Genomic DNA, 27,215 nt, shown 5'->3' with positions numbered 1-27,215 from the left:
CTAATGGACATTAGCATCAATTAAATAATCTTCTCTGTGAAAATATCAATCAAACAAACTGCAGTACCCATCAAAATATTTATGATAGTGTCAAACAACAGTCTTTCTCATAATTGTTTTCACTTCCTGCTTACAAAACAGTAGAAGTCTTCAAGGTTCAAGTTGAAGAACTTAGCAGGCACAGTATTCATTTGAATCTTCAACATAATGTTTTTTACAACATCTTCAACACAATGTTAAACAATTCATTTACATTAAAAGTCTGTCCATAGTTGTAGAAAACTAATTCTAAACGTGACTCTAGTCAAGTTTCATCTAATTGGTGGTCCTCTTGTTCTCTCATTTAGCTATATCAACATCTGATAAAAGTGTCAGATGATCATCAATCTCAATCCAGGTTTATGTATATGAAAAAATATCTCTAAAAGAGAAGTTATCTTCTAAATGGATCTCAATCTCTAAGTATTAGTACTTCATTAATGACAAAAAGGATATCTTGAGCTCCCCCATGAAATTAAGTGTCACATACCATCCCACTGAACAAAACCATAAGAACCAAAGAAAAGGAACTCTCATTAAGTTGTGAGTAAATCACAAATAGTATTGAGCTGTGCAGAATTACACTGTCTCTAAACTACTAAAATCATGTTTCCATCCATGACTTTGGTAATGAAGATCCGAATATTTGGTGGAGCAATATTTTCTCCCTTTTGCTTAGCTTGTTTACACCACCATAGCCTCGAAAAACTCCTAATTTCAATGCTTCTCTTCCTTCTTCCACAGCCCTTTTCCTCACAGCTGTCAATAAAGATGAACCATGAGGAGTTTCACTGTTTTCAGTTTTTTCTGTTTCATGTACCAGCTTGTCTTCCCCTACTTTCTCCTTAGGTTGACTATTGGCTCCACTGGCATTAGTGCCTGCACAATCATCATGGTCCCTATTTCCCCACCATTTGTTTGAAGTGGCTGATAAGCGTTCTGACGGAAATCCAGACTTGAATTCATCCATTGTTGTCATTGCTTTGGTCAAGCCAGTATTGACCACATTCTGCGTCCGAGCACTTTCGACATTCTTGTTTCCTTGCTGCTGCGAATTCTGAAGCACTGTAATACCTTGTACTTTGGCCCTCTCATCATTTGTTTGTAGCAAGACACTGCCGTCAAACATCAGATTAGCATAGATCAGTTATAAAGCATAATCAAATAGGTTAGAAAGTCCAGGCCTATTATTAGTCTATACAGCATCTGCGATCTGCCCTCATGCCATTCAAATAAAAAAGTTTCATTTTTTTTTCACAAATAATACCATTCATAGAAATCAAATCGCAACACTTATTTAACAAAGATAAATGTCAAAGAATGCTTCTAATTAAAACAATGCTTCTGATGAATGAGATGTATAAGAACAGATGGTAAAATATACCAAAAACTTAAAAAAATGGTAGGCAAGAAAGGACATAAGATAAGCAAAACAGTCCAAGCTCCTACTTACGCGACATTGACAGCACTCCAAAATTACCATTATCTGAACCAAGAACCAAAAAGAATCCTACAAAATTACTTTAGCTCATTAAGTTGGCAACCGCAAAAAATAACCCAACAGATTCTAAGATTATTCTCCAACCATGAGATGTAGACATTAGATAACACCATAAATTCCACATTAGCAAAAACAAGCTTGGCTTCTTTAATCCACACACAACTTCTTACACAACCTATGAAAAAGTACTCCTCATCCTGTGGACAAATACAACATTTACCAAAAGCACCAAAGAAGTCTACTATTCAAATAGATAGTATTAGTTAGTGTAAGAAAATGGCAATTGGTTCAAAGAAACAAACAAACTGTTGTGTATATGTGTGGGACAAGAGGAATCGAATGACTACGGAAGTGCAACTCTGTAATATAATATTATTATTGAAATATGAGCTTATCACAATGGATGGTGGTTGTTACCCCAGGCAGGAATCACTGAGGCAGGACCAAATTATGGATGCATGTTGCACAACCGGATGGAGCTCTTTGTAGACAAAGGCAAGAGAATGTAGGGTTGAGTATGATAACCATGACAAAAGTGTGTAAATAACAAGTTATTAAGATAGAAATATCCTCAAGATCTCTACGGTGATTAGGAAAAAATATCCTTAAAATTTGAACTCATTTTTATTTATTATTTTAAAGGATTTGATTATTACAAATAGAGATGATGAAAATATAATTGATGTGACTGATATCAATAATAATTTTTTATTTCCTTAATTCAAGTTGGTATCAGAGACTATGATCTTGGGAGCCCCCGCTGCCACATTAACAGTCACCGCCACCATTGATTGCAATTAGTGGTGGACCAAAAAGGTGTGCCGCATTTTGGCAATCACAACGTCCACATTTGCATTGTCAACAAAGTTCCCCCACATTGTCTCATGCCACCAACAGTATCAACGCATGTACCCACGTGCCTTTTGTTGCAAAGCCCACTCGCCGCCACCTCAAACAGGGTCATTGTTGGGACCTCCTAAGCCCATTTCAAGAGGCGGTGACTTCTCATTTGGCTCCAATTTGAGTAAATATGAATTATTTTGGCTATTTTGCCAAAAGGTTTCTCTTTGTTACATCTTTGTTTTGTGTTTTTTTTTTCAATGTCCAGTATGAAAAGTTATAAAGAGGAACTTGATCGTTCGAGAACAATGATTGAATCAATAATTATTATTGACCCTATGTCTCAAGGTGTTTGGATTCTAAATTCAGGAACAATTGATCACATGCCTCCATTTCCTAAGCTCTTCAATTCGTATGTCAAAATGGCAAGAAAACAACTCATTACAGTTGCAAATGGTGATAATATACCCATATGAGAATATAACAATAACAATACAATATTAAGGATGTTTTATATGTCCCAGAACTGACCAATAGTCTTATTTCTACACAAAAGCTTATAAAAGATTTGAAATTGATGACTTAAATTGAAATGAAAGACCTATGAAAACTCAAGTATTTCTTTTGGAATAGAGATTGCTTATTCCAAAAAGGGGATTTTTATCTCCAAAATAAAATATATGCTTGATGTCCTCAAAGAAATAGGTAAACTGGGACGTAGAACTTCAGGAGTTCCTACAACTGGTTCGAACTTTATTAACAAAATAATTTGTTTATCTTGTTACATACATAGTTCTAGTCAAAGTTTGAGCTCTGAATAATGGAAGATTGGATGAATCTTGGTTGTAGGAGGCAGTAGCAGCTTATAAGCAACCTGGCCTATTCTCTCTGGTATTGGAAAAGGGCCAAAATACCGAGGTTTAGTTCTTGGTTTCAAGGTGCCCTTTTTCAGTAGGATTGCAGCTTCACTAACAACATATCTCCAACTTGGAATTCCTTATGAAGTCTCTTTTTCATCCGTATACATTTTTAACTTGTTGAACTCTTTGAAGGTTGCCTTTGAATTTTGCCAAACTAACATCTCTTTGTAGTAAATAGTTACTGCAGTGAGGCTAGATCCTTTAATTAGGGACATACTTCAAAATCTGTGGAGGGTTACGACCATACACCACTTTGAAAGGTGTCATTCCAATACTAGTGTGATAAGAGGTATTGTAGTGCTGCCAAAATTGACAAGTACACACTTTTCTTTGTAAGAGACTATTGTCTTAGGACAACCATGTAATTTCACCACAATGTTCATGAAGGACTCAACCACCAACTTACTGGTATAGTCAGATTTCAGAGTTGTAAAGTGAGCATATTTTGACAACCTATTGATTACCACCATGATTATTGTGAAGCCATGTGGGGGAGGCAGATAAATTATAAAATCCATAACCAAAATCTTCCCATATTTGGTTAGGAATAGGTAGTGGCTGAAGCAACCCAGAAGGTAAGGTAGTAGCAGACTTTGCTTGTTTACACAATTTTTTTTTTAATTATGCATGCCTTGCCAATAAAACAGTGCATTTTCCTGAGCCAGGGTTCTAGTGCAACTAGCATGTCCAAACCAACTCTTATTTCATTTGCCTCTTTTGCCCTCTTATCATTTCCATTCTTTACACAAACACATGATAAAAACAATTGCAGAGCTGGATATGTGGCATACCACGACCATAAATTATTTTTTTCCATAGAGAACTTTTAACAAAATACAATTTTCAAGGAACAAAATCGTACACACACATCATTCGGTGCACACAAGAGGGTTGAAATACAAAAAAAAAATGATTGAACATAATTGTTCGGCAGCATGTATGTTGTATGAACCATGAGAAATGGATGTTAATATACTATATCAAGAACAGGTGCTGATATTGACGACAAAATTTTTGGTGTCAAAGGAATAGTCAAAACCAATGGCAATGAATATACTTTGCTAGACTTGAAAACTTACCTCTTGTTGCCACTAATCAAAACCATTGTCAAAGATCCCAGTAACACAACACTTTTAAACCCCACCTGCATAAAATTAAAATGATACTCATAAAACACTAAGATAAACTAGTCAAAACCACAGCATGGACTAGTTTCCTTTCCAGAAGCTTGTCCAAGGACATAGCAATATATCAAAGTTCCTATGCACGAGAGTACATGACCAAGTATCAACACTAACATCATAATCAGGAGTGAGGAGAGAAAACAATGAACAAATAGTGTGATGTAAATCATCTGTTCAGAAGTGATAAAATAAGACAAGAACACAACCTACAACTTAAGTAGCTTCCCTGCAAAACTTGTCATAGTTGTCATTTTCTTACTTCTTTATCACCTATCCGAGTGTTTCTAAGATAAACTAACCCATGCTTATTTCAATTATCTACCACTCCCAACCATCAAAGAAATATTGTCACCCAAAATTTCATTTGATAACCTTATTTTTCTCACTTAAAGTTTTCAAATTTTACTTTCAGATTCCTAGATTCTCTTCCCAGCTTCTCTACTGCTAATGCAAAACACATTCTTGCTTCAATTCCCATTTCCCCTTTTGTAGTTCAACATGCCAAAATGTTGAAAGATTACATAACAATTACCAATAGTAAGAACAAAAGGAAAACATAAAAGAAAAAAAAATATATAAAATAAAAGTCAGATACCAAAGAGGTAAATTTTGTGGGTTCTTCCTAACAGGTTTGGTGATTAGGGGTTCTTTCTGGCTGTTATAAAAATTACAAATTGAACTACAACAGAAAAGAAAATCAAAACTTGATGAAAGGGTGGCAGGAAGGATGGAAATGGGTAACTAAAACATTGGTCAAAGAAAAAAAAAATCCAGAGAAACACCCAGAAACAAATCTTAAGATTTTGTGTTCCGAGTTTAAAAAAACAGCTTTTTGAAGCGATGGGAGGAAAAAGAGATTGAGGGTTTTGCGAATTATTACCTGAGAGTAGGAACAATTGATCAGAGTTCAGTGCGTCTGTTATGTTATGAGAAGCTGAAAGTACATTAAAGTGACATATGTTGTGTGTCCATTGTATATAGGGCAATGGAGTTTCCCATAATCTTCTCATCATGAAGGTTATTGTTATGAATTTACTTTTCAGGGAAAAAATGGTTTAGATTTTTCTATTATTAACATTATTGAAAAACTAAATTATATTAAGAATAAATTTTGATATAATTAATTCATATATGTATACAATTTAATAAGTTAGTAATTAAATTAAAACTTTTCATAATAAATTCAGTTTATAGTTTTTATTAAAATTTAAATTACTTAATTATTTATTGAAAACTTAATTTATAGTATGATAAATTTTTAAAAGATAATTGATATGACTTATAAAAATATTTATTTAGAAATATATAATTTATTTAAAATTGGATATATATGATCATTGAGTAATATTGAAACATTTACAGATTATATGGTTATAATTTAATATTTATAAAAATATTGAATACAGACTCAAAAAATTTGTTATTATTATATAAAAAAAATAGGCCTTTGGCACCTCTCCAAATAAACACAAAACAAAGGAGAAAGCAAGTTAAATCAAAATGATATTACATGACTGAGTGAAAACAAACTTTAGACTTTCTTTGGATTAGGGTGTGAAAACGAGAGAGTAGATTTGAGATGATTTGAAGAGAAAGTATAAAGAAAATAGGGTGTTTGGATGAATGTAAATATAGTAGAAAGTGTGAGAAAGTTTATAAAAGTTTGTGAGTGATGTAATGAGTGTGATTGAAATTGTATCTGTTTTAATTGATAAAAATGTAATTTTACACATTTGCCCTTACATTTAAAAATTGATAAAAAAAATAATTTGATTGACTATTTGTGAATTATAATTGTTTTTTAATTAAAATTATTTTTTTGGCAATTGAAACATTATTTTCGATACCGTGTTCGAGCTAACTTCGGAAAAATATAAATTATATAAAAAATTTGGATCATATTTATGATTCATAAACTTTATTTAGAACAAAGTTGTAATTGTGAATTATTTATTTTTTAATTATAGTTGTATGTAATTAAAAGATTAATTCTGGTACTGGAACAAATTATTTCTGATAATGTGTTGGAGTTATAATTCAATAAAGGAATTTTTTTTTCTAAAATAAATATTAATGCAGTTTTTAGTTTATTAAAGCAAAATTCATTGATAAATTTTGTGCATAATAATAATAATAATAATAATGTTTCAGAAAATCATATGAATGATACATTGAAATATGTATCATTCAAAACAGTCATGGAAGTCCTTAATTTGTTTAGGGATTCGTGTCATAAATAAGATTACAGATTCAAAAAGAAAAATACATATGCATAATAAAATACAACCAAATTTTTACATAGTTTAGGGATTTGTAGTCATTATCTTGACCAACTTTCTCATTCTTTGTTCGAGAGTCAGGTCAAAGAGTTGTTTTATTGCATTAGGATGACCACACAAGAAGTCGTAACAGTTATCTAACAAATCTTCATCCTGTATGTTCATGTCCACTAACATTTCCCAGATATCAGATTCAGAGTACTGGAAAGTCGATGTACGACAGAGTGTGCGCATGTGTTCACGAAATATGGAGTTTCCTTCTTCTTCTACAACAACACATCATCTGTTATATTGCAGATTTTCTTCCGTAGCATTAGCCACTCGCTATGATGACAAAGCGACAATCTCAGATGAAATGGCTTGTCGCTCAACAATATGACATAACCTATCTGACTTATCACTACCCCTCCCAAGGATATCACTTAATCATTCAAACCTTTTGTTAAGCCTTTCCAGTTGCAGATCAATGATGTCCACCATGGGGGTTTTTCTTTTTGAGCCTCTAGAAGAAGAAGTACCACCTGATGGTTGGGATGGCTGAGGTGACACCAATGGGGGTGTCAGATTAGGGCCAGGGTTGTATGAATCAACATTAGGATCAACTGAGCGAGGAGTTTCAAATTGAATAACATCCAATTCTGGCTCCTCTGGGACGTCCTCCATATTGTGATCATTAAGATCTACATTAAAATGATGAGACTGAGTTCGACTTGATGACTGCAGTGTTGTTCTCCCACTGTGGTCGGTAGCACGATCAAGCCCCCACAAGTCTTCCATCAACTTGTAGTGCCTGATGGGATTAACACGCCACTTTGCAGTCGAGGGCTTTGCCTGTTCATTAATGAAAAGGAATACACTAATATTCATAATTACTGGTTAATGTATGCGATAAGTGAACATCAGGTTGAATATGTTACCTTTATCAACATATCCCACACTTTATCCTCGGCCTCGAAAATTTTCATGCTTGGATTCCAAGCGAAACCACTCAGTTCACTAAATGCGGTTACCCATAGATGCATCATCGATCATGGCATTCAATAGTCGAAAATCCATGTCGGTAGTCCATTTTTTGTGTTCACGGACACCTGCAAATGACTCTGAAGCAATACCCTTCCCGTGATCCATGATAAAACCTAATAAAAAAAGGTTAAACTTTTGCAATAACATAAATAGTTTCATACGTAAATATTAATAAAGGTGGAATGTCAACATTAAACCAAGAAATTGTTCTTACAACAATATAAATATAAGTTCACAAATGTTACATAAAATTAATTATTACAATAACCTGTCCACATTTCATTTGCTATAGTATCCCTAATTTGTGATCCGAGCCTCTAGTCCTCCTCACGAATTTGCGAGTGTGACGCATCTATATCTCCTTGCATCAACTCACGATCAACTTCTTCTAACAAAGAGTCATCATTATCCACCCCACGAAGAAAGTTATGAAGAATACAACATGTTAAAACAATATCGGTCATAATCTCCACAAAGTAATGAGGCTCTGTTCCGCTAGCGATAATTGGAAATCACTTTTGGAGGACACCAAATGTTCTTTCGATAACATTTCTTTGTGAGGAATGACGATGATTAAACAACTCACGGGCATTTTGTGGACCTCTTCGGAAATAATCTTTTAGATGGTATTGAACTCCGCGATATGGAGTTATAACTTGGGCTTTAAGCATAAAACCCGCATCTCCAAGGTAGTATTTGCCTACAACCATCCATTAATAATTATTACTTATAAATCATGTGGCCAAATGAATATTTATTGCACTTGAAAACACACTCAACTAACTTTCCGGAATGACCAATGGATCCTCTCGTACAAACACATCCTTCAATATCCTGGAATCAGAGGCGGTTCCTTCCCACCCGGCAAGAACATATGTGAATTTCATGTCAAAATCACAAGCAACAAATACGTTTTGCATTGACCAGTCTTTTCTTCCACGAAAACGAGGAGCATCAGCTCGGGGAACTTTAACACGGACGTGAGTGTCGTCTATGGCACCCAAACAATCCTAATACACAACAACTTCACATTTATAAATAACTTGCATTGCATACAACATGAATTAAATATTTAACTATTGTTTCTCATATTCATACCTTAAAGTATGGAAAAAATCGATAGTTGTTTAAGATATGAGGTTCAACCTCAGTCCCAGCTGGTTGAATTATGAACTCTCCATGCAACATCAATAATGTCTTCAAAACATTATGAAAGTTAAGAGACACTGTTTCCTCGGACCGATGAAAGAAGAAGAAACACTTCAATTCTTGACGTTATGACCAATGATGTGTAAAAATTTAGCCACTTGTTCTTCAACTGTAGATGGGAATGCATCTTTAACATCCATGTTCCTCTTATTCGTTGACATAAATTAATAAATGCTTCCGGACTCATGCGAATCATGTCACGACATCTTTCAGTATGGACCAAGTACGACATCAATTCTTGTCGACGACGCTCTTTTTGTGGAATTACCTCTGGTATAACATTATTTGTCTCGGTTAACAAACACAACACATTCAATCCATATTCAATCATGCAAAGAATTGTCATTGTTGCTACTTGTGTCCACAAATTGATTTGCTCTTGTATTTGTGAAATTAGTGTGAAATCAACACCAACTACATCGAGATTCATGTCATTCGTGCTAGACATCTTGACATTTTCGAAATACATAGACCAATGGTTATCGTTATCCATGGTCATAAATCCTTGACAATCATATAAGTTTAAATATTAGGTGTAAAGAACCACATTTTAGAGAAATAATAGTACATTTTTTTACTTTTAAAAAAAATAAAATATTATATATAAACTCTGTAAAGTGGTATAGTTATAGTTATATTATAAATTCACAATAATATTTATAAAGTTTTTTTTACTTGATTTTTAGAAAAAAATAAATATTAAAAAATAAATATTATATGTAGACTATCGTAGTATTTTAAAATATTTAAATATTTTGTATAGTTATAATTATTTTATAAATTCAAAATAATGTTTATAAAACTCTTTTACTTGATTTTAGAAAAAATAAAATATTATATGTAGACTATGTATTTTAAAATATTTAAATATTCTGTATACTTATAATTATTTTATAAATTCAGAATAATATTCATAAAATTCTTTTACTTGATTAAAAAAAAATATTATATATAAACTATCTATAAAGTAATATTTTAAAAATATTCTATATACTTGTAAATTATTTTATAAATTCAAAATAATATTTATAAAGTTCTTTTAGTTGATTTTGGAAAAAATTAAATATTATATGTAAACTATCTATAAAGTAGTATTTTAAAATATTTAAATATTTTGTATACTTATAATTATTTTAAACCCTGTTCAAAATAATATTTATAAAGTTTTTTACTTGATTTTAGAAAAATTAAATATTTAAATATTTTGTATACGTATAATTATTTTATAAATTTAAAACAATATTTATAAAGATTTTTTTTTATTTTTAAAAAAATATTATACATAAATTCTATGTATTTTCAAATACAAGAAAAAAATTTAAATATTAATAAGTTTTTTTTAACTAGCAGAAAATCCATTTAAAATTTCATTAATGCTCATTAATATGCTCATTAATGTGTTTAAGCAAAGAACTTAGAAAATCAAAGGACAACAGGATAAATCTATTAACATAAATTAAAAAAATAAGTAAACATTACAAATTCCTTTTCCTCCATATTTCATTCTCCAAATTACAAATCTATCTATGAAATTTACCTGCAGAAAAGTAGAGAACAACAATGCAAAAACCACCAACGACCACCGCAAACCACAACCGTCCACCGAGCACCACTAGTGGAACCACCACCCACCACCACCAGCGAAACTGTCCATCGTCCAATGACCACAAACAACGTCACTTACGGAACACCACCACGAACGGAACCCCATCCACACCTTGCACCTCCGACAACCGCGCACCTCCAACGTTTGCGAACTTCCAACGATCGCACACCTCCTACCATCGTGCACCTCCGACGACTGCGCACCTCCAACCACTTCTAAGGTACTCCATCAACTCAAAACAAATAACTCACATCCACTCCTCTTCCATATTTATCATCCCTCTCATATTTATTCGTCACCCACCACACTTGAAGTAACCCATCGAACATTGTACGAATATGTGTTTATGTTGTGTTTATGCAAATGAAATCTCATACGTGAGAATCTCATGTAGAGGGAATATTGCAACTGCATGACACGAGCTGTTATGGCACATAGGGTAGTAGGTGATGGGTAATATGGTAAAACCAAATACTTTCTTACCAAATCTTCTCAACCTATCAGAGAACCCTTTTTTACTTTCTTCGCTTTTCCTCTCCCTCTAATACCCATAAACACCCAAATACAAACGTGATGTTTCCTTCCTTTTCAATCCGAGTGAACAGTAATCACTCGGATACAAACAAAGGCTTAATGAGAGCTCAAAAGTGTAATTAGTTCTCACATGCAGTAGAGAGATGAAGATGTCTAAAGAAAGTTAAAGATAAAAAAGTAAATGATTAAGATATTTAGTTTTAAATTTTAATAATTTAAGACCATGATTTTTAAAAAATTAAATTTATTGAATGTATCCCTGTGACTACTACCCTACCTCAAACAGTTCATAAATCAACCACTAGACATTTTTTTATTAATTGCATAACCAATCCTCACTTTTTGCTTTCTGGTTTTTAACAACTGTCACAATTTATGCATCCTGAAAATATTTAAAACAAAGTTTGTTAGGTTCATTAATTAGCCTTAAAATTTGTCTTTTACTAGTAAAAGTTTGTTATCTTTTTGCAATGATTCTTTAGGTCCAAGTAGTGAATGAAACACACAAGTGGCACAGGTAAAGAGAAAAGGTTGCCATGCACCATATCAATCCAGACTTGCATCCAACACACTGTCATGAAATGTCTGTTTTATTCTTAATGATTTAAAAATTTTGCCTTCTGAAAGTCAAATCAAAGTTCTGGATATACAAATTCGGAACTAATATATCACTTATGGATTTCACCATCCGAAAGCTTACATGGACAACATAAATGACCTTTTAGATGTCAAGATCCGTAAGAAAACATAAATGAGTTACGGATCTCAATTCTCAGCATCATTTATAGCACACCATTCTGGGTATGAAAATCCAGAACTCATAACTCACTTTCAGATATGACCATCCGGAAGCTTAAATGAAATACGAAAATGACCTTCTGGATTTCGAAATCCAGAGTTTATAAAAATCACTTATGGATTTATGCATCCGTAAGCAAAAATGAAATCAAGGGCAATGTTACGTTTTAAATTTTGCATTGGATGCATGTCCTAAATGATATGGTGCAGGAAGAAATTGCCAAGAGAAAATATAGCTAGCTTTATTTAAGATACACCATTCCTATCCCTTTCAAAATCCCAACTGAATGTAAACTAACTTTAAACTTAATACTTAATATATATATATATTCATAATTGAATTATATTTTAATGAATAATGATGAGTATATTTCTACCAACTCTTACATTATCTAGCATACATTTCTTTCTTAGATGTAACTGAAAGTAAAATCCACTATTTTACATGAGTTTTAATGATGAAATTGAACCACAAATAGAACAATTGTTTAAGTTTGAATTTTAAATATATTTTGTTCTCATCTTAATCTTAAATCATTTGAAGAGATTCTGAATCTTATTAGTGTTAACTTCGATAAAGAATTATATTATTTTGATGTATGGAAAGTCTCACTAAAGAAGGATTAGATGATCTCACTCCCTAGAGCGTCTAATGTTGAAAAAACTACTCTGAAAAGAAAGATTTGAATTCGTTCATCTTATCTTATGTGAAGATGTTGAAGATTTTCTAGTGAAAGCTTATGTCACTTTGAAGATGAAAAGACTTGGTTATGGAAGCACAAGACATGCCATTATATTATCTCAAACTTTTTAAATTTCTGTTAAACTTATTAAAAATAGAGCAAATCTCCTTTATGCTTCGTTTGCATCCGAGTTTATAAAAAAGCGACTAAAATTTTTGTTTGCATTTGTTCAATTTTAAGAAGTGAAAAGCGATCATTCGTGAGAAGAATAAAAACAATTCTTTGTGTGAAGCGATGAAAAGCAAAGAAATTTACATAATATTATTAAAAGTTCAAAATTACCCTTAATTGTTTTTTATACATATAAACTAACACTTTATATATATATATATATATATATATATATTACAATAATAATAAAATAAAAATAAATATAATTACATATTTAATAATTATTAAAATAATTTAATTAAATATTAATATTAATAGTAATAAAAAAATAATTTTAATTTTGATTTGATTTTATGAAAATAATTTTTATATGTATTTATAATTAAAAAATTAAAAAATAAAAACAAATACTTTTTTACTCAAATTTTTTTAATTGACTCAAATCTACACAAAATATTTCTTATTTTATTATTCAAATATTTTTAAAGATAAGGATAAATTTGTAAACTTACATTTTACATATTTTAAAAAAGTAAAAAAAACTCCTTACAACCATCACATCATTCACAAACTTTAATAAACTTTCTTCACAAATCTACTCCAGTATACTTTAATCCAAACAATCTCACTTTCTTTACACTTTCCTCTCAAATCACTTCAAATTCACTTTCTCAAATCCTCTCTTCAATCCAAACACAACCTTAGAGATATTCTTCATTCTCCAAATATGTCTTGTAGCAACACTAAGTTTAATTATAATCAATGCATAAATCTAATTGAGTTTGAAAACAAAATATTTGGAAGAAAGCGAAAACAAGATCTGGAACTGATTGAGAAAGAATATATCTACTTGGTAATTCAAAACAAACGAAACATTTGATAATTGTAAGACAACATCTTGAGACAAATTCTGAGATCGATTTTGCACAAAGAAAGTAGAATATAAAATTGAGTTATAAGGAAGAACAAGGCATTGTGTTTCAACACATCTCAGTGTGCTTTTTATCGCATTTTTATCAAGTTTCATAGTCGAATAGTGCTCTTAAACTTAGATTAATTTTTCTTTTGCTTTCATCTTTCTTGTGAAAGACTAAACCTTTTGGATTGATTCCTTTGTGATTTCTCATTAAAATTTGAGGTTATATTCAAGAGTGTTTTGCTCTTCAATTTTGTGTAAAAATTTGTTTCAATCCTCAAGTCTTTTTGAATTCAAGTTTCTATCAAAAAATTGTTTATGATTCTGTTCTTTTCTTTAATTAGAATTCTTAGTTCACTTAGTTCTAATAAATCTCTTGTTTGCTTAGTTCAAGAGGTAGAAGAAAAACATCTCACAAGTAGATGCTTGAAGACGAATGAGATACTAAATACTTCAATAGACGTTTGTGTTGCAAATAAGATCCTATTGAATTTGATTGATGCAATACTTGTTTTAAAAATAAGATTCTGTTGAATTTGATTGACACTTGTTTGTTTAACATCTGACGAGAGTTAAATGACAATAATTTTGGGATAACCAATAAAAAATTTATGGTGAAATAAACTTGGAAATCAACTAGTTTTCTCCATTGTTTTCTATCGTCTACTTCACTTTTTTGAACAACAAATTAAAACTCCCCTTTTACTTTACTATTATTACTAAGTTTCATTTCTTACAGATATGTTTTGAATTCTGTTTTTTGGAATCACAATTGAATTTGTTAAGAGATAACTTTAGGTCATATGATATCATCTCTACGACGTTAGATGGTCTACGTTGAAATCTGTTAAGTTTGATTGCAGAACGACAACTATCAGTAATAATGATGTTGACCTTTGAACTCCCTTTATATTGTATGTAACAAATAAATAAAGCTATCTTCTGTTAGCTCATACATATACATTGCTAATACAATTGTGCAATTTCAAAATGTCAAAGTCCTGCTTTTGTCCTTTGTCATTCCTATTCTGTCAGTAAAATATAGTATGAAAAGGAAAAGGGAATCCTATGAACTCCCAAAAATTCGAGTATTTGGAAGACCAATTTCTCTCCAATTGAAAAAACTTCAAATTCCTGCCAATATTTGGAAACACAGGAAACCAGTGAGCAAAGTAAACAAGTATCACTTTCTTTCATGCATGGTACAAAAATAAGTTTGATGTATGCAAGATTACCTCAGCAATTCAGTAATATGTCAATCAGATTTATAAGTGTCCTTCTTTCCAGCAAGAATCATTGAAATTTGAAGCCCTCTACTAAATGCTTGATTAAATAGCAACCGGGTTTGAAACTCTGACACAAATGGGAACCATGACAAAATGGCTGTTGGCAAGAATATTATTAATCCCATTACATATTCATAAGCTCTGGATAGCTCTTTCACTGAGTCCCATAGTTTAGCTCCTTTCAAGCATACCTTGCATGCTTGTGCAATCTTGAATGCGAAAAAGAAGGGAACATCAATTTTTTTTGGATGAATCAAACTCTTCCTTAGAAAATTGTCTAGGATGGTTTTCAAGTAAAATATATTGCAATATATCTTCAATCTGCCTAAGACATGTCAGATTATGGTTTTATTTGGATAATTTTTTCCACAAGTGCTTTATGGGAAAAGAAAATATGAAGGTAAAATGAATTTAGCTTCTCTCACAAGCTAAAATCAACTTATGTATTCTGGATTTTGGAAAGTTAAACAAGAGAGTTTCCATAAAATTAAGTTCAAATGGGGTCAATTTGACATAAAAGACAAAAAGTTGTTCTTAATTAATGCTTCTATAACGTGCAGAAGTTTTAACTTACCAGAATAATGGCCCATCCAGAGGGCATGAAGGCAATAATGGCAGCAAACAAATCTGATATGGTGAGTCCACACACCACAAATAATACAGTCATGACTGACAAAAAGCCAAGAAAGAGAAGGGCCTTCAGAATACGAAACATGAGCTGAAAGTCGGTGCCAAATCTTCGTCTTCCCATGGATACCATCTGAGATATACAGACAGCAGAAAACAAATGAATTAGTACTGCAGAAAAGTGAACGAATATAACTGTACACTGACTAAAATGATCTAAAAACATCCTTTATGTTTTATGTCTAAAATTTAAACTAGAAACAAAAAATCACTTGATTAGTAGTCTTATACAAAATCACTCTTGATCCCCAGCTAGAATTTGTAGATACCTTCAATACGATAAGTATTATTATTAGAACTGCCCAAGAAAGTCCAAATACCTACAATGAAAAACCAAAGGTAGTAAGATGGTGCCAACAAAACTTGTAACCATTAATAGGATTAGAGAATACACAAAAAGTGTTACTCTACCAGCAACTCCTTGTTATGATGAGTAATATCCATGTGGTAGACAATACCATATTGGTACATGAAGAAGCGAAATGCAAGAATAATCTCAAGTATTTTTCCCCTGATATTTGAGTGTTTCATATGTTCATTTTCTTCATCCCACCAAGATTCCCAGCTTTTGTCAGCTGAAATACCAATACCGCCACGATTTCCCATCCAGCGCTTCCAATCTGACCAATCATCCACAGTTTTTTGCCAATCAAAGCCAGAAGGATTAAACAAGAAAGGAGCAAACAACCAGGAAGTGGCCAAAAACCACATTGAGATTGTGATGAACAAATAAAGATGTGAGCTGCGATATGACTCCCCATAGACTTCATAAACAATCAATAGTATAAGTATCTCAAGGCCCTTCACAAAATGACTTCGTGAGTACATCCTGTAGTTTTCAGCAAACTTTGCATGGAAGACAACAAACCCACGACCAGTTGGTCTATATTTAGAGCCCCCATGTAAGAGTGTCCTTCCATAATAATGAGCTTTTGTTCCAAGCTGGAAAGTAAAGAACACAGAGGCTAGCTGCAGCTGCATGATGATAAAATCACCCAAGGCAGTGCGAAATCCCTTCTCCAAGCCAATTTCCATAACCATGGGCAGCACAAGCAGTAAGCCCAATTGAACAACAGACTGAGTTGCCAAAGCCTCTTCAAGGGCTTTGCTCTGATGTATGTTTGGACTTTGAAGAATTTCTTTCTCAACACCACTCAAAACCATATATAAACGTCCATATAAGAACACATACACAGTCAACACAGTTATCTGAAAAATTCATAACGTCCAAATACAGGCATTAGCATAAGTCCATTTTAAACATCAAAAGGAGAGACATGTGCTTTTGTATTTAGTTGTCTGGTAATATCTGTAATTGTATTGTAAATTCTAGTTTTCCAATATTTCACTATACAGTCAGTAAAACACGCCAACTCAAAATTAAGTTGTTGTCATAGATTTCTTTAAAAATTTAGGAATGTTCCCATATCAAATATCAGATTAAGATATGTGATTTTGATAGAAGATACACTTTTTGCTATCTTCCACTTTCAAAAGGTCAACACAATCTCAAATGAGCCTGAATTAAACTAAAGAGAAAACCCTCAGTTTTTCCTTCAAATCAATCTTTGAAAGATTTAAATTGTCACCATAGTAGTCCTCTATATATTGTGTCACCAAATTATTTCAACAAGGATCTAAAATGTCACTATATAGGTCCATGTGAAAGACTAAACAAATTTTTGAAAGACTAAACATTAGAGCAAGGCTACTCTAATATTTAGTCACCAATTATTTTAGGACTATATATTGCCAATTTAAGGTTTCTCTAAACTAAAGGAACCACACACATTAAATACTTATTAAGCATTGTCTACACTCCTTGTTTTATGTAGTACACGTGTCTAGGCACAGTGCGTAAATTAAGCCTAAAGAAATCACTCATTTCATGAAAAATTGTAGATAGATTTCTATCCATATATCTTAAACTAGCCAGATAAGATCCCCAAAATGAGATTTGATTAATTACCATGCTACTGAAGTAGAAACCAACTGTTGTGAAGTAAAATGACAACATTCTGTAGAAGTCAAATCGGCGTCCAAGTCGATAAACATCCCGGCTAAGTGATTGTTCTCCATTTCCATTTGCAACCTTGGCCTCGAATAGTGATATCTGATTCATGCCCACATCACGCCCCTTACCTACTTGTATGTATTCATGATGTGTGATAAATCCTTGACGTAGAGTTGAATTGAACCCTGAGAATGTCAAGCATAATTAGTCAAAAATCCCCACAAACATAAATGACAATATGGGTTTGAATGGAAAGCACAATTAGTAGAAAATTTAGATCCATAGGATGGAATTTACTATTAGTACCTGCAAATATATCTTCACTTAAGTTTATAACTTTTGATGCTTTGCTTAAGCCACCTCTTGTTATGTGGAACATTCGGTCAAATATATCAGGATGACCATAATGAAACCGGACCCTGCAAATTCAGAAATGTGGATTACTTAACTGGAGTAAAAAAAAGGTACTTCATAGAGAATAAAGCAAGACTGTCCCTATTCTTGTATTAAATTCAGTTGCAGCACAGAGTAGTGACCTGTCTGTGCTCTGTTCATGTTTCAAGCCTAAAGGGATTTTAGGTGGGAAAGTAGATAAATAATAAATCGAACCCTTTCTTGTACATTAACTAAACGGAGGAAACAAAATAGAGAATAAGGTAAAAGGTACAAAAAGTGTGAAAACAATATGAAAATCCCAGGGGATTATTATACATACAGTCAGTATCACAGGACAAAAAAATTGAGACTAACCTTAATGGATTTGCCAAAATTCTTTGGCCAATGGTGACAAAACTTGTCTCCTGGTTTGACATAAACCAAGCAAGTGAAGACACACTGCAGAATAAGAAACACATAAGCATATATAACTTGTGCCAATTCAAGTTTGAAGATATAGAAGTATATATTTTCTTGATCATGAAAAAGATAATTCAAACAAAACTTAATGCATACCTTCCAGTAAATATATGTTCCCTTATACCCAATATGGTGGGTTTCCGTCTCCCAGTACGTCTTTTTCGGAATTCTTCCAATACATTTCGCATTTTGAAAGCTTCTTCATAGTAGTTATCCTTAACAGAAGAAACAATGAATTAGGAGCATTGAATACAGAAAGTGCCACTTAATTTGTATTAAATTGAAGTCCACGGAAAAGTTACCTGATTCATGTCTATGGTCTGCAAGGCTTCTCCACGAGTAAATATAATGGCATGATTTTGGTTTTCAGGTTTCCCTTCCCCAATTTCTGTTGGAGGACCAGGTAGCTTGATGCGATAAATTTCCTAGTAATGCAATACAGAATAATTTGAACTAAATGTAAGGCTATTCATAACGGCAAACCAACTTAACATGAATTGAGCAAGATGTGCACGATTCAAACTATTTCATCATATAGTTAGGCACAACAGTAACACACAATAGAAAACCTCCTCAGTTTATACTTTATACCATGCAAATAATAGCACATAACATCCTTTTAGTTGAATTTCTGTCTACTTTCAATCTTTTATTTTCAACAATTCAAGAATTCCATTCTCCATACATTTGAATAAAACTTTTAAAATATGTGGTTTTATGTATAGAGGATAGAAGAGAAATAAAGAAGAATGAAAGAACTGATACTAAATTAGACGCATTACAAAGTACTGATGTGCTGCTATGTTCATAAAAACTAGAGGCTAACCTTTACTTACACTAATTATGACCTTAAGTAATTAGGAAAACGAATCATGATAAGATAGGAAAATATAGGAATCAATCCTAAGAGATAATGAGAATTCGGTAAAATTAATCTTAGAGGATAATCTTAAGATATAATAAGATATTTTCATACAATTCTAAAATCAAGATTCCAAAGCTTGGAAGAGATAAACCCAGGAGATTTACGACAGCTTTTCCCATTGCCAGCAATGAGCAAACGCATTCTACCCATTGCCTCCAACCATTTCAGGATCCTCTAATCTACCAATCAAACTAAAAAATCACACCAGCACGTGGTTTGTCACATGTTAGATGCATTAATTGTCTTTCCACTATTGGATTGAGCGCTAATCATTAGGCCAAAAAGTATTAGTCAGGGTGCAACTTTTTCTACTTAAGAGCGTAACAGCCTAAGCATTACAATTCGAGTGTAACAGCCTAAGCATTACAATTCGAGTGTAACTTGGTTCGCTTAGCCTACACTATGAAACAATTGATGCCACTTGCAACAATATTTCCCTCATCAATTTCCTCAATTAATGCTACTTACAACAATCTCCTCTCAGCATTTGTCAATTTGGAATCGAACTCATGACTATGACTTGGATATCAATTGTTGGATTGAGTAATCGGTAAGCGTTTTGTAAGCGCTCAATCCAACATCCACAAGTTAATGCTAGATTATTCAATCAATAAACTTCCATAGATGGCAACCACACCATATGCAAAAGTGAAAAAAATGAGACCCAAGATAATTTTGACTCTTCACTTATGCAAAGAAAAATTAAACAGTCATCAGATTTCACACTATTCTTTCCTTTATAGTGAGTGATAGGTATGTTTTAAAAGAACAATGTACAAAACAAAACTTTAATTTAGTAATAGTCTATGCACTGACAATAGAAATTAAATTCCATTAAATATGGAAAAAACACAGCTCGCAATAAATCATGAAACAAGGATGTTTTGTCCATACCTCATCATACTTGTCCCCTCCCTTCACAAGAACAGAGTAATAAACTTTCTGAGATTTTCCATCCTTTGTCTCTTCTGTTTCATCTATGTAAGCAACACGAAGGGCTGTATTCCTGCATGGAATGTTCCATTTTTCCATTCAAACCCATTGTTGTTTTACAAATACAAGAACTAATAAAGTTCAGCAACTGCTTGTATTGACTCACGTTAACATCAGATTGAGAATGTTATTATAGCAGCTTCTGTCTCTAGGATTTTTGGACTTCTTCTGAGAACCATACACTTGACAAGAAACAACATAGGTGAACTTTAAATCAGCCATAGCTTGTGCTTCTTCGAGAAGCTTCTTATTTGTGTCATAAGAATACATTGTCCGGTAGCCTTCAGAGAGAGCTGCATGAGAAAAGACGTGTATTTCATCTATAAATGAAAGGCTTATGCGTATCTCAGAATTTTAACTTGAACACAGTATGCAAATAGAGAAATAACCATTGTCTCCCGCAGATTCTATGAAGCACTGAAGGATCAAAGCATGCCAATAGTACATCATTCCTCTCACTAACAAAAACAAAGTTGAAAAACAACATTTAAATTGGAATGAATATTAAAATCTAGCAATGAAAATACTGTTCATTACAACCAAGACCTGTTCGATAGAGTGTCTGCCCTCTGTAAGATGCCCACTGGCGCATTAACTCCTCCTTTTCTTCTTCAGAATCTTCACTTTTTAGTCGTTCATGGAAATTGGCCCATTCATCTACAGTACATTAGTTTCAGTCAGTAAATGAGTTCACATATACAAGAGAAACAGAAATAAAAGTAAGCATATAAAAATACTCACCGGGATATATCTTGGTTAGGTAGAATAAAATTGATATCCCATCTTCATTTTCCTTATTGAGTTCTTCATCAGAATATAGAACATCTTCTTTGAAATAGGGTGTCAGAACACTGAAGCAATATTTATATAAGTTACATATCACAGTAGTATGAAGGAAAATTGTTAGGATATTAACACTAATCTAAAAGTTTAGCATTATTCGAATATGCTGTGAAGTGTATTTAGGTTTTATGTTAGAATGATCAATTACAGATATGAGTTAATTTGTCACCTTAGTACACTGTAATTAATGGTAAAACAACCAATAAATAACAGAGAATGTGGTTAGGTTTAAGCACAAACTTCTCCCAATAATTCTCTCAGCAAAAGTAAACAATCATCCATATTTGGGGAAGTCAACATGTAGATACTACGATGCAACCACAATAAATGAGGTGTCAACATGTAGTGCTAACCTAGTTAGGATTATAACCTGTACAGTGATGCAATAGCTTTTTTTATCTTGATTTGAAAAGAAACAATAAAGAGAAATGGTAATGAAAATGGACATCTAATTAGTATCTAAATCATTCTTCTCTTTCGAGCCAGTCAGAAAATTGGTTTAGTAGACATTGTGCACACAACAATTCATCCATCGTTTCAACACAAAATAGAGTATACCAAAGTGTTTATTATAGAAACTGAATCAGAAACGTAAGATAGAAACTCCCAAAAGGAAAAAAAAAAACTTCTCTGTATAACACTTGCAATGTACAGACAATTTACACATACAACACTGGCACTTCGAGGGTCGAAAACCTCCTACTATCAACACAATCTTTTTCTGCCTACCCTGCCCCCAGAACCTGCAAACACATATATACGCAGCTTCCTAACATAACAACCACAAAAACACTAACAAACTCTTCAGCTACTTGAATTAAATCAAATAGCTATATTTCTCTCTCCCTTATTCTCCTTTCATGGACCTTAATAGGAGGTTCTGTCCTAACAGTTTGTCCATGCTTTAAGCTCAAAGCACTCTTGTTTGAGGCGGTGGGTCATGTAAAACCATTCATGAGTTTGTCCTTAAATTTAATCAATACTCAGTTCTATTTTTTCTCTTTCCTTTCAATATATAATTAGCCTATCACAATGACTGACCTGAAGGACAACATGTCCCGAACTTTGGGAGCCTTTGGCATGTTCATAAATAAGGAATTTGCAAAGAATGTAATACGACGGCGGGCTTCTATATTTTGGGGAACATTTATGGCTGATTCCTTGACTGTTAAAAGCAAATGAAGCCTAATAACCTACAGAGAGAAAACAGAAACTTGTAAGCAACAACACATTCAAAAGGAAAAATGTAATAAGTTCACTAAATTATAATTGTCAAGACTACCTTCTCCATCACTGCTCTATTGTGTGTAAAAGAAGTGTCAACGTTGACAAACCTCTGGCCTCTCTCTAAATGATATTGCTGAGGTGTTTGCAAAAACCTGGAGAAGGAATAACCAAATCAATACTTACTATAGCGTTTAAGAAAAAAAAATCTTAAACCAAAGTTCCAGACACTGTTTCAAACATACAAATGGCCATCAACCATGACATCCTGTATGATAATTTCTACAATATCTTGCAGGACATTGACTATTTGGGATTCAAGTTTGCCGTCTTCAGATCGCTGCCAATGGGTAAAAATAATATTTATAAATCCGGAATAAGTCTTACAAGAAGGAACTGAAGTATACTGAGAAAAAAAGGTAGCATGATTGGGAAAACCTACCAGTAGAGTTAAGAATTTCTCTAATTTCTCACTGAGTGAAGGTAAGCCAGTCATATTGAATTCCTTGACAAATGTTTCCTCACGTATACACTGTTCTACTTTATCACATATACTGCTCACAACCCTGTCCCGTAGATGGAAGAAACCCAATACTCATGAGGATTCCATTAAGAAGAAAATTAAATGGGAGGAACAGAGGCTATACAAGTATTTCTCTCTTACAGCTTATCTTCTTCTTCTAGCAGAAGGTGCAATATGATCTCCCTGAGAGTCTCATAGCATTCAACAACTGCTGAATACATATACCCATCACTCTTTATCTTTCTGAACAAATCATCATCAGTCTCCTTCTTATAATCTTTTGCCATGTCAACAGCAATAGGAATCTATCACATTGAAAAAAATTAGGAAAGAAGCAAAAGACACGTTCATTCATTCATAATAAACTTCTGGCCATGGGAACCACTCATATGACACACCTTACTAGCAAGCAAGAATGGAGGCCACTGAATTACAGAAACGTAACTTGCAGTGTATGGGACAAGAAGCAAATCTCTATCCCTGGACAATTAGAGTTAAAAATATAATCAGAAGCTTGAAATTCGGGACCAGGCATGCAATGCAAAATGTATCAGGCCAGTAGTTCGGACCTGTTACTGATGAGGTCTTCCTCTCTCATAGAATTTATAAACTCATTCCAAACTTGAGAGAAGTATGCAATATTATTCCGTTCATAGGTCTCATCCTGGCACCGGAAATTCATTCACAAGACATCAGATACTTATTCAGCTTTTATGTAGTTATATAGTTTCATAGTACATAAATACTAAATTTTAAAACATGAACTGCAGTACCGATTCCTCCTGCTTAGTCTTTCTGTCTCTTCCTGTCCAAAAGCGCTGACTGAAAGCTACTGGAACAGACTGAAATCTGGACCGGAGCATTCCAAGCGTCCTTATCTAAGAGATGCAAAATATTAGGAGAAAATTACCAAGAAAAAAAAAAACTATGTTGCATGGGTATGGGTACAAGCACTAGCTAAAATAAGATACAATACATACCAAAATTTAAAACTTAGGATACAAGTACACTAAATATTAAAATATAATAATTATAAATTGTGTATATTTTATTGATTTATCTTGACTTCTTTATTTTTCTTAAATATATAATACGATATTTATATTGGTTTTCCATCACCATCCACTTATTGTTTGTCTTTAATATCTTGAAAAAATTATAAAAAGTATATCTGCAATCAAATTTATATAGAATCATTATAATCAAGTTAAGATAATGATCCTTTTGTTATCCAAAGAAAAAATGCAAGTCGTTTGAAGACAAGGCATTCATGCTTTGGTACAGAAGCAGCAGCATAACATATATCAGTATCTGACATGTCCACATCACCAAATTTAAAGGTATATGTATACCAAGCAAAATGTTCAATTAAAGAAAAAGAAATCATGAACAAATGTATTTTATAAGACAGCTCAGTATCAAATAACGCAATTATTTTCTTGTGGGATTAAATAAGAACTCAACTAAGAAGGGGGGATTACAAAGGTCAAATATAAAATGTTGCAATAAACATGCCACTAACCTCTCCCAAATGGCTGAAGGCTCCAATAATGCCACCAAACAGAGTGGCATAAATAGCATACCATATTTGTGTATCCATAAAATAAACCTATAAAAACATATAAAAATGGAATGAATTAATGTACAAATGTTAAGGAAGATTAATGGAATTAAATGAAGTTCGATATTCCAAAATTCCTTTCCTACTATACTTACCAGGATAATTGGAGCCCATATTGCAATGACGATACATATATTGTGAGTTTCTGTAGTGGTTACAGAATGTGAGTTGAAGCTAGTTATGCTAACAGAATAAGTAGCAAAGATAGGTAGATGTGAAAAGGACATAAAATGTTTACCATTTTCTGGAAAGAACTCATGCCACTGGTAGTTATTGATGGACATCCCCATGATTAATTTTGTGGGTCCAATAAGGGGCAATATCTGTGAAAAGATAAATTTAGTACGAAAGAGAAACAAATTTAATGAATTACAATTTAAAATATTTGATGAGTTTTGTACAATCATGACATGTACATAAAGAGGAAAAAAGAAAATACATGAAACATGATTGCAAGAATTTGGTAGTTCATTTACTGGGAATTGAGTTCATTATCTTTTTAAATTTTGCACAAATTTATAATTGAAGAGAAAATGAGAAAAAGGAGAGGCATGAGATGTTGTATCATTAATGTAATGAGAAAGTTTCCCGATTAACATAATTACATGGTTTGGAAATTATTTAAGCCAAACTCAATCTTAAAAAACTGGCTTGTAAGATGAAGATTACCTCCATTATATAGTGTATTTTGCCACTATCTCTAGTTGACCTGAGTTTTTCCCAATACACCCTCACACATCTTGCACTATAGGATTTGGTATGTATATAACATGGTGAGTGGCCTTTTTAATGGATCTATGATAGTTTCTGAAACCATCTTGAAAGCATTGCTTGTAGTTGTGTGTTTTGTACACACAAGAGTCATATTTCCTTATTTAATATAATCAAATCATATTTTTAGTATCCCCCCTCAAGCTGGACAATATGTATGATGAGTTAAGCTTGTTACAAATGTTATCAACATGAGACCCCTTGAGAGACATAGTGAATTTGTCAGTCAATTGGTTGTTGGAGCTAGCAAAGTCAATAATGACAAGGTTTCACGCATAAATCTGGTGCAGGAGTAGCATAGTGGTTTCTAGAGAAGTATATTTTTCAATTACAAGGTCGTGTTAGAGGTCAAATAACACAACGAATTTTGGAGAGCAAAGAATGCTCAATGAGTGCGACGATTGCTCAAGTAAAAAATACCTGGAGAACATAGCGACTATCGAGCCGCTATCGGACCACCCACGAATATCTAGACTCACACACAAGATGTACATGTCTCGACGTGATAGGGGTGTTGAAGATCCCACATCAACTGAAGGGAATGTCAATTTACAGTATATAAGTTGAAACAATCCTCACCTTACAAGCCGGTTTTGTAATGATGAGTTAGGCTGAAACTCACTTCTTAATACATAACATGCAGTTTATATGGTTTATTTAAATGTTGTTGAAATGTAATGTTCTTTTTCTTATTATTATTTTTTCTTCTATATGTATTCCTCTCAGTTAAAAAAACTTAGTGTTAGGTGTGCATCAAGGAGCACGATCCAACCCTGGTGGTCGTGTGACCAATTAATCAGCCATGCACCCTTGATTGTTGATCTACATGCAATCCTTTTGTGGCACATGTCCTCCACACGCTACCTTCACGTCATCGATATCTCTCGGTGACACCTCTGTCTGACTCGTCAAAATCTTTTGTCTTTATTTTTTACTTCCTTTCCCTGTTTTGATGTGCCTATATGCTAGGGCACATGCACTCTCGTGGTTTTTATGGTTTTTCTTCCCTGCCTCAAGTTTGGTCATTGTTCTTTCTATCTAAATTGGCTTCACTAGGTTATGGTCCTTTCTTCTTGGCTACTCCGACCATTACAAGTGCAAGGCTTAATTGGAAGAATTATTCGTCTTGGTATGACCACTAAGAAACAAAACTCATGTCTATTCCTGAGACAAACAAACCCTAGTGGCAAAAGATTAATTTCCAACTATGTGTTGTTTTATGGCAGTCAGTTGAGCCTGGTGTTTTAGAGATGCTCAAGTCCTTCAAAACATGTTTATCCTTTTGGAAGAATGCACAAGAATTTTTTTCTAACGAAATTCAACGTCTCTTTGATGCAACTCAAAGAGTAACTTCTCTTAAATAGACCAACCATGATATTGTCTCACATTTGACAAAGGCTAGCACTGTAGTAGAAGAAGTTAAAAGATTGCTAGGGGAAAACTTATAAGAGAAACTCAACAAGAAACTTGATAGATATTATATGGCTTTTTATTTTGAGAAGCTTATATTTAGATTGTGATCATGTTCGTGATCCAATTCTAGTTGGTGATCAAATCCGTGCTATTAAGAAGTGGACTTAAAGCCTAACTCAACCTCATAAAACCGGCTTCTAAGGTGAGAATAAGTTAGGCTTAAAGTCCACTTCTTAATATAGTATCATACTTATTTAGAGTCAATCCTAGTGAGAGTTTGTTGGGCTTATCAGGCCACCCACTATCAGGTCGCTATCGGACCACCCATTATATAGTCCCACGCTCGAGTTGACACTC

The 27,215-nt window shown here is 33.0% G+C and overlaps 2 protein-coding genes across 2 annotated transcripts in view; both read right to left on the bottom strand.

The window, feature by feature from the left end:
• Window positions 1-451: 451 nt before the first annotated feature.
• On the bottom strand, window positions 452-5,495 carry LOC137831124 (uncharacterized). The gene is made up of 3 exons (XM_068638668.2): window positions 5,365-5,495; window positions 4,380-4,444; window positions 452-1,154 (listed from the first exon to the last, which is right to left on the bottom strand). Exons 2-3 carry the CDS (start codon window positions 4,403-4,405, stop codon window positions 644-646), a joined length of 537 nt encoding a protein of 178 aa, XP_068494769.2. The 5' UTR covers window positions 4,406-4,444; window positions 5,365-5,495; the 3' UTR covers window positions 452-643.
• Window positions 5,496-14,592: 9,097 nt separating this feature from the next.
• LOC137831122 (callose synthase 7) overlaps window positions 14,593-27,215 on the bottom strand; it is a 35,109-nt gene continuing 22,486 nt past the window's right edge. The window contains exons 18-43 of the mRNA XM_068638664.2: window positions 24,913-24,997; window positions 24,770-24,819; window positions 24,576-24,662; window positions 23,827-23,931; window positions 23,623-23,717; window positions 23,452-23,533; window positions 23,195-23,358; window positions 22,973-23,096; window positions 22,776-22,870; window positions 22,589-22,685; window positions 22,348-22,499; window positions 21,205-21,314; window positions 21,010-21,120; window positions 20,853-20,921; window positions 20,570-20,756; window positions 20,365-20,476; window positions 18,848-18,970; window positions 18,642-18,760; window positions 18,441-18,524; window positions 17,997-18,109; window positions 17,646-17,875; window positions 16,088-16,885; window positions 15,946-15,996; window positions 15,564-15,749; window positions 14,939-15,198; window positions 14,593-14,837 (exon numbers count right to left, since the gene is read on the bottom strand). Coding sequence (XP_068494765.1) covers window positions 14,959-15,198; window positions 15,564-15,749; window positions 15,946-15,996; window positions 16,088-16,885; window positions 17,646-17,875; window positions 17,997-18,109; window positions 18,441-18,524; window positions 18,642-18,760; window positions 18,848-18,970; window positions 20,365-20,476; window positions 20,570-20,756; window positions 20,853-20,921; window positions 21,010-21,120; window positions 21,205-21,314; window positions 22,348-22,499; window positions 22,589-22,685; window positions 22,776-22,870; window positions 22,973-23,096; window positions 23,195-23,358; window positions 23,452-23,533; window positions 23,623-23,717; window positions 23,827-23,931; window positions 24,576-24,662; window positions 24,770-24,819; window positions 24,913-24,997 — 3,669 coding nt within the window. The 3' untranslated portion in view covers window positions 14,593-14,837; window positions 14,939-14,958. The remainder of the gene's footprint in view (window positions 14,838-14,938; window positions 15,199-15,563; window positions 15,750-15,945; window positions 15,997-16,087; window positions 16,886-17,645; window positions 17,876-17,996; window positions 18,110-18,440; window positions 18,525-18,641; window positions 18,761-18,847; window positions 18,971-20,364; window positions 20,477-20,569; window positions 20,757-20,852; window positions 20,922-21,009; window positions 21,121-21,204; window positions 21,315-22,347; window positions 22,500-22,588; window positions 22,686-22,775; window positions 22,871-22,972; window positions 23,097-23,194; window positions 23,359-23,451; window positions 23,534-23,622; window positions 23,718-23,826; window positions 23,932-24,575; window positions 24,663-24,769; window positions 24,820-24,912; window positions 24,998-27,215) is intronic.

The sequence above is a fragment of the Phaseolus vulgaris genome, chromosome 6 (genome assembly GCF_051622355.1).
Source record: "Phaseolus vulgaris cultivar YP4 chromosome 6, ASM5162235v1, whole genome shotgun sequence".
Classification (NCBI taxonomy): domain Eukaryota; kingdom Viridiplantae; phylum Streptophyta; class Magnoliopsida; order Fabales; family Fabaceae; genus Phaseolus; species Phaseolus vulgaris.
The sequence above is the reverse complement of the archived record's forward strand: the minus strand, read 5'-3'. Positions and strand labels throughout refer to the sequence as shown.

Bases quoted from the DNA above. Each gene is read 5' to 3' on its own strand.
- LOC137831124 (XM_068638668.2), bottom strand. From the start codon at position 4,405: ATGGTTTTGATTAGTGGCAACAAGAG. The intron at 1,155-4,379 runs GTAAGTTTTCAA...GTTTGACGGCAG, and splicing joins TTGATTAGTGGCAACAAGAG to TGTCTTGCTACAAACAAATG.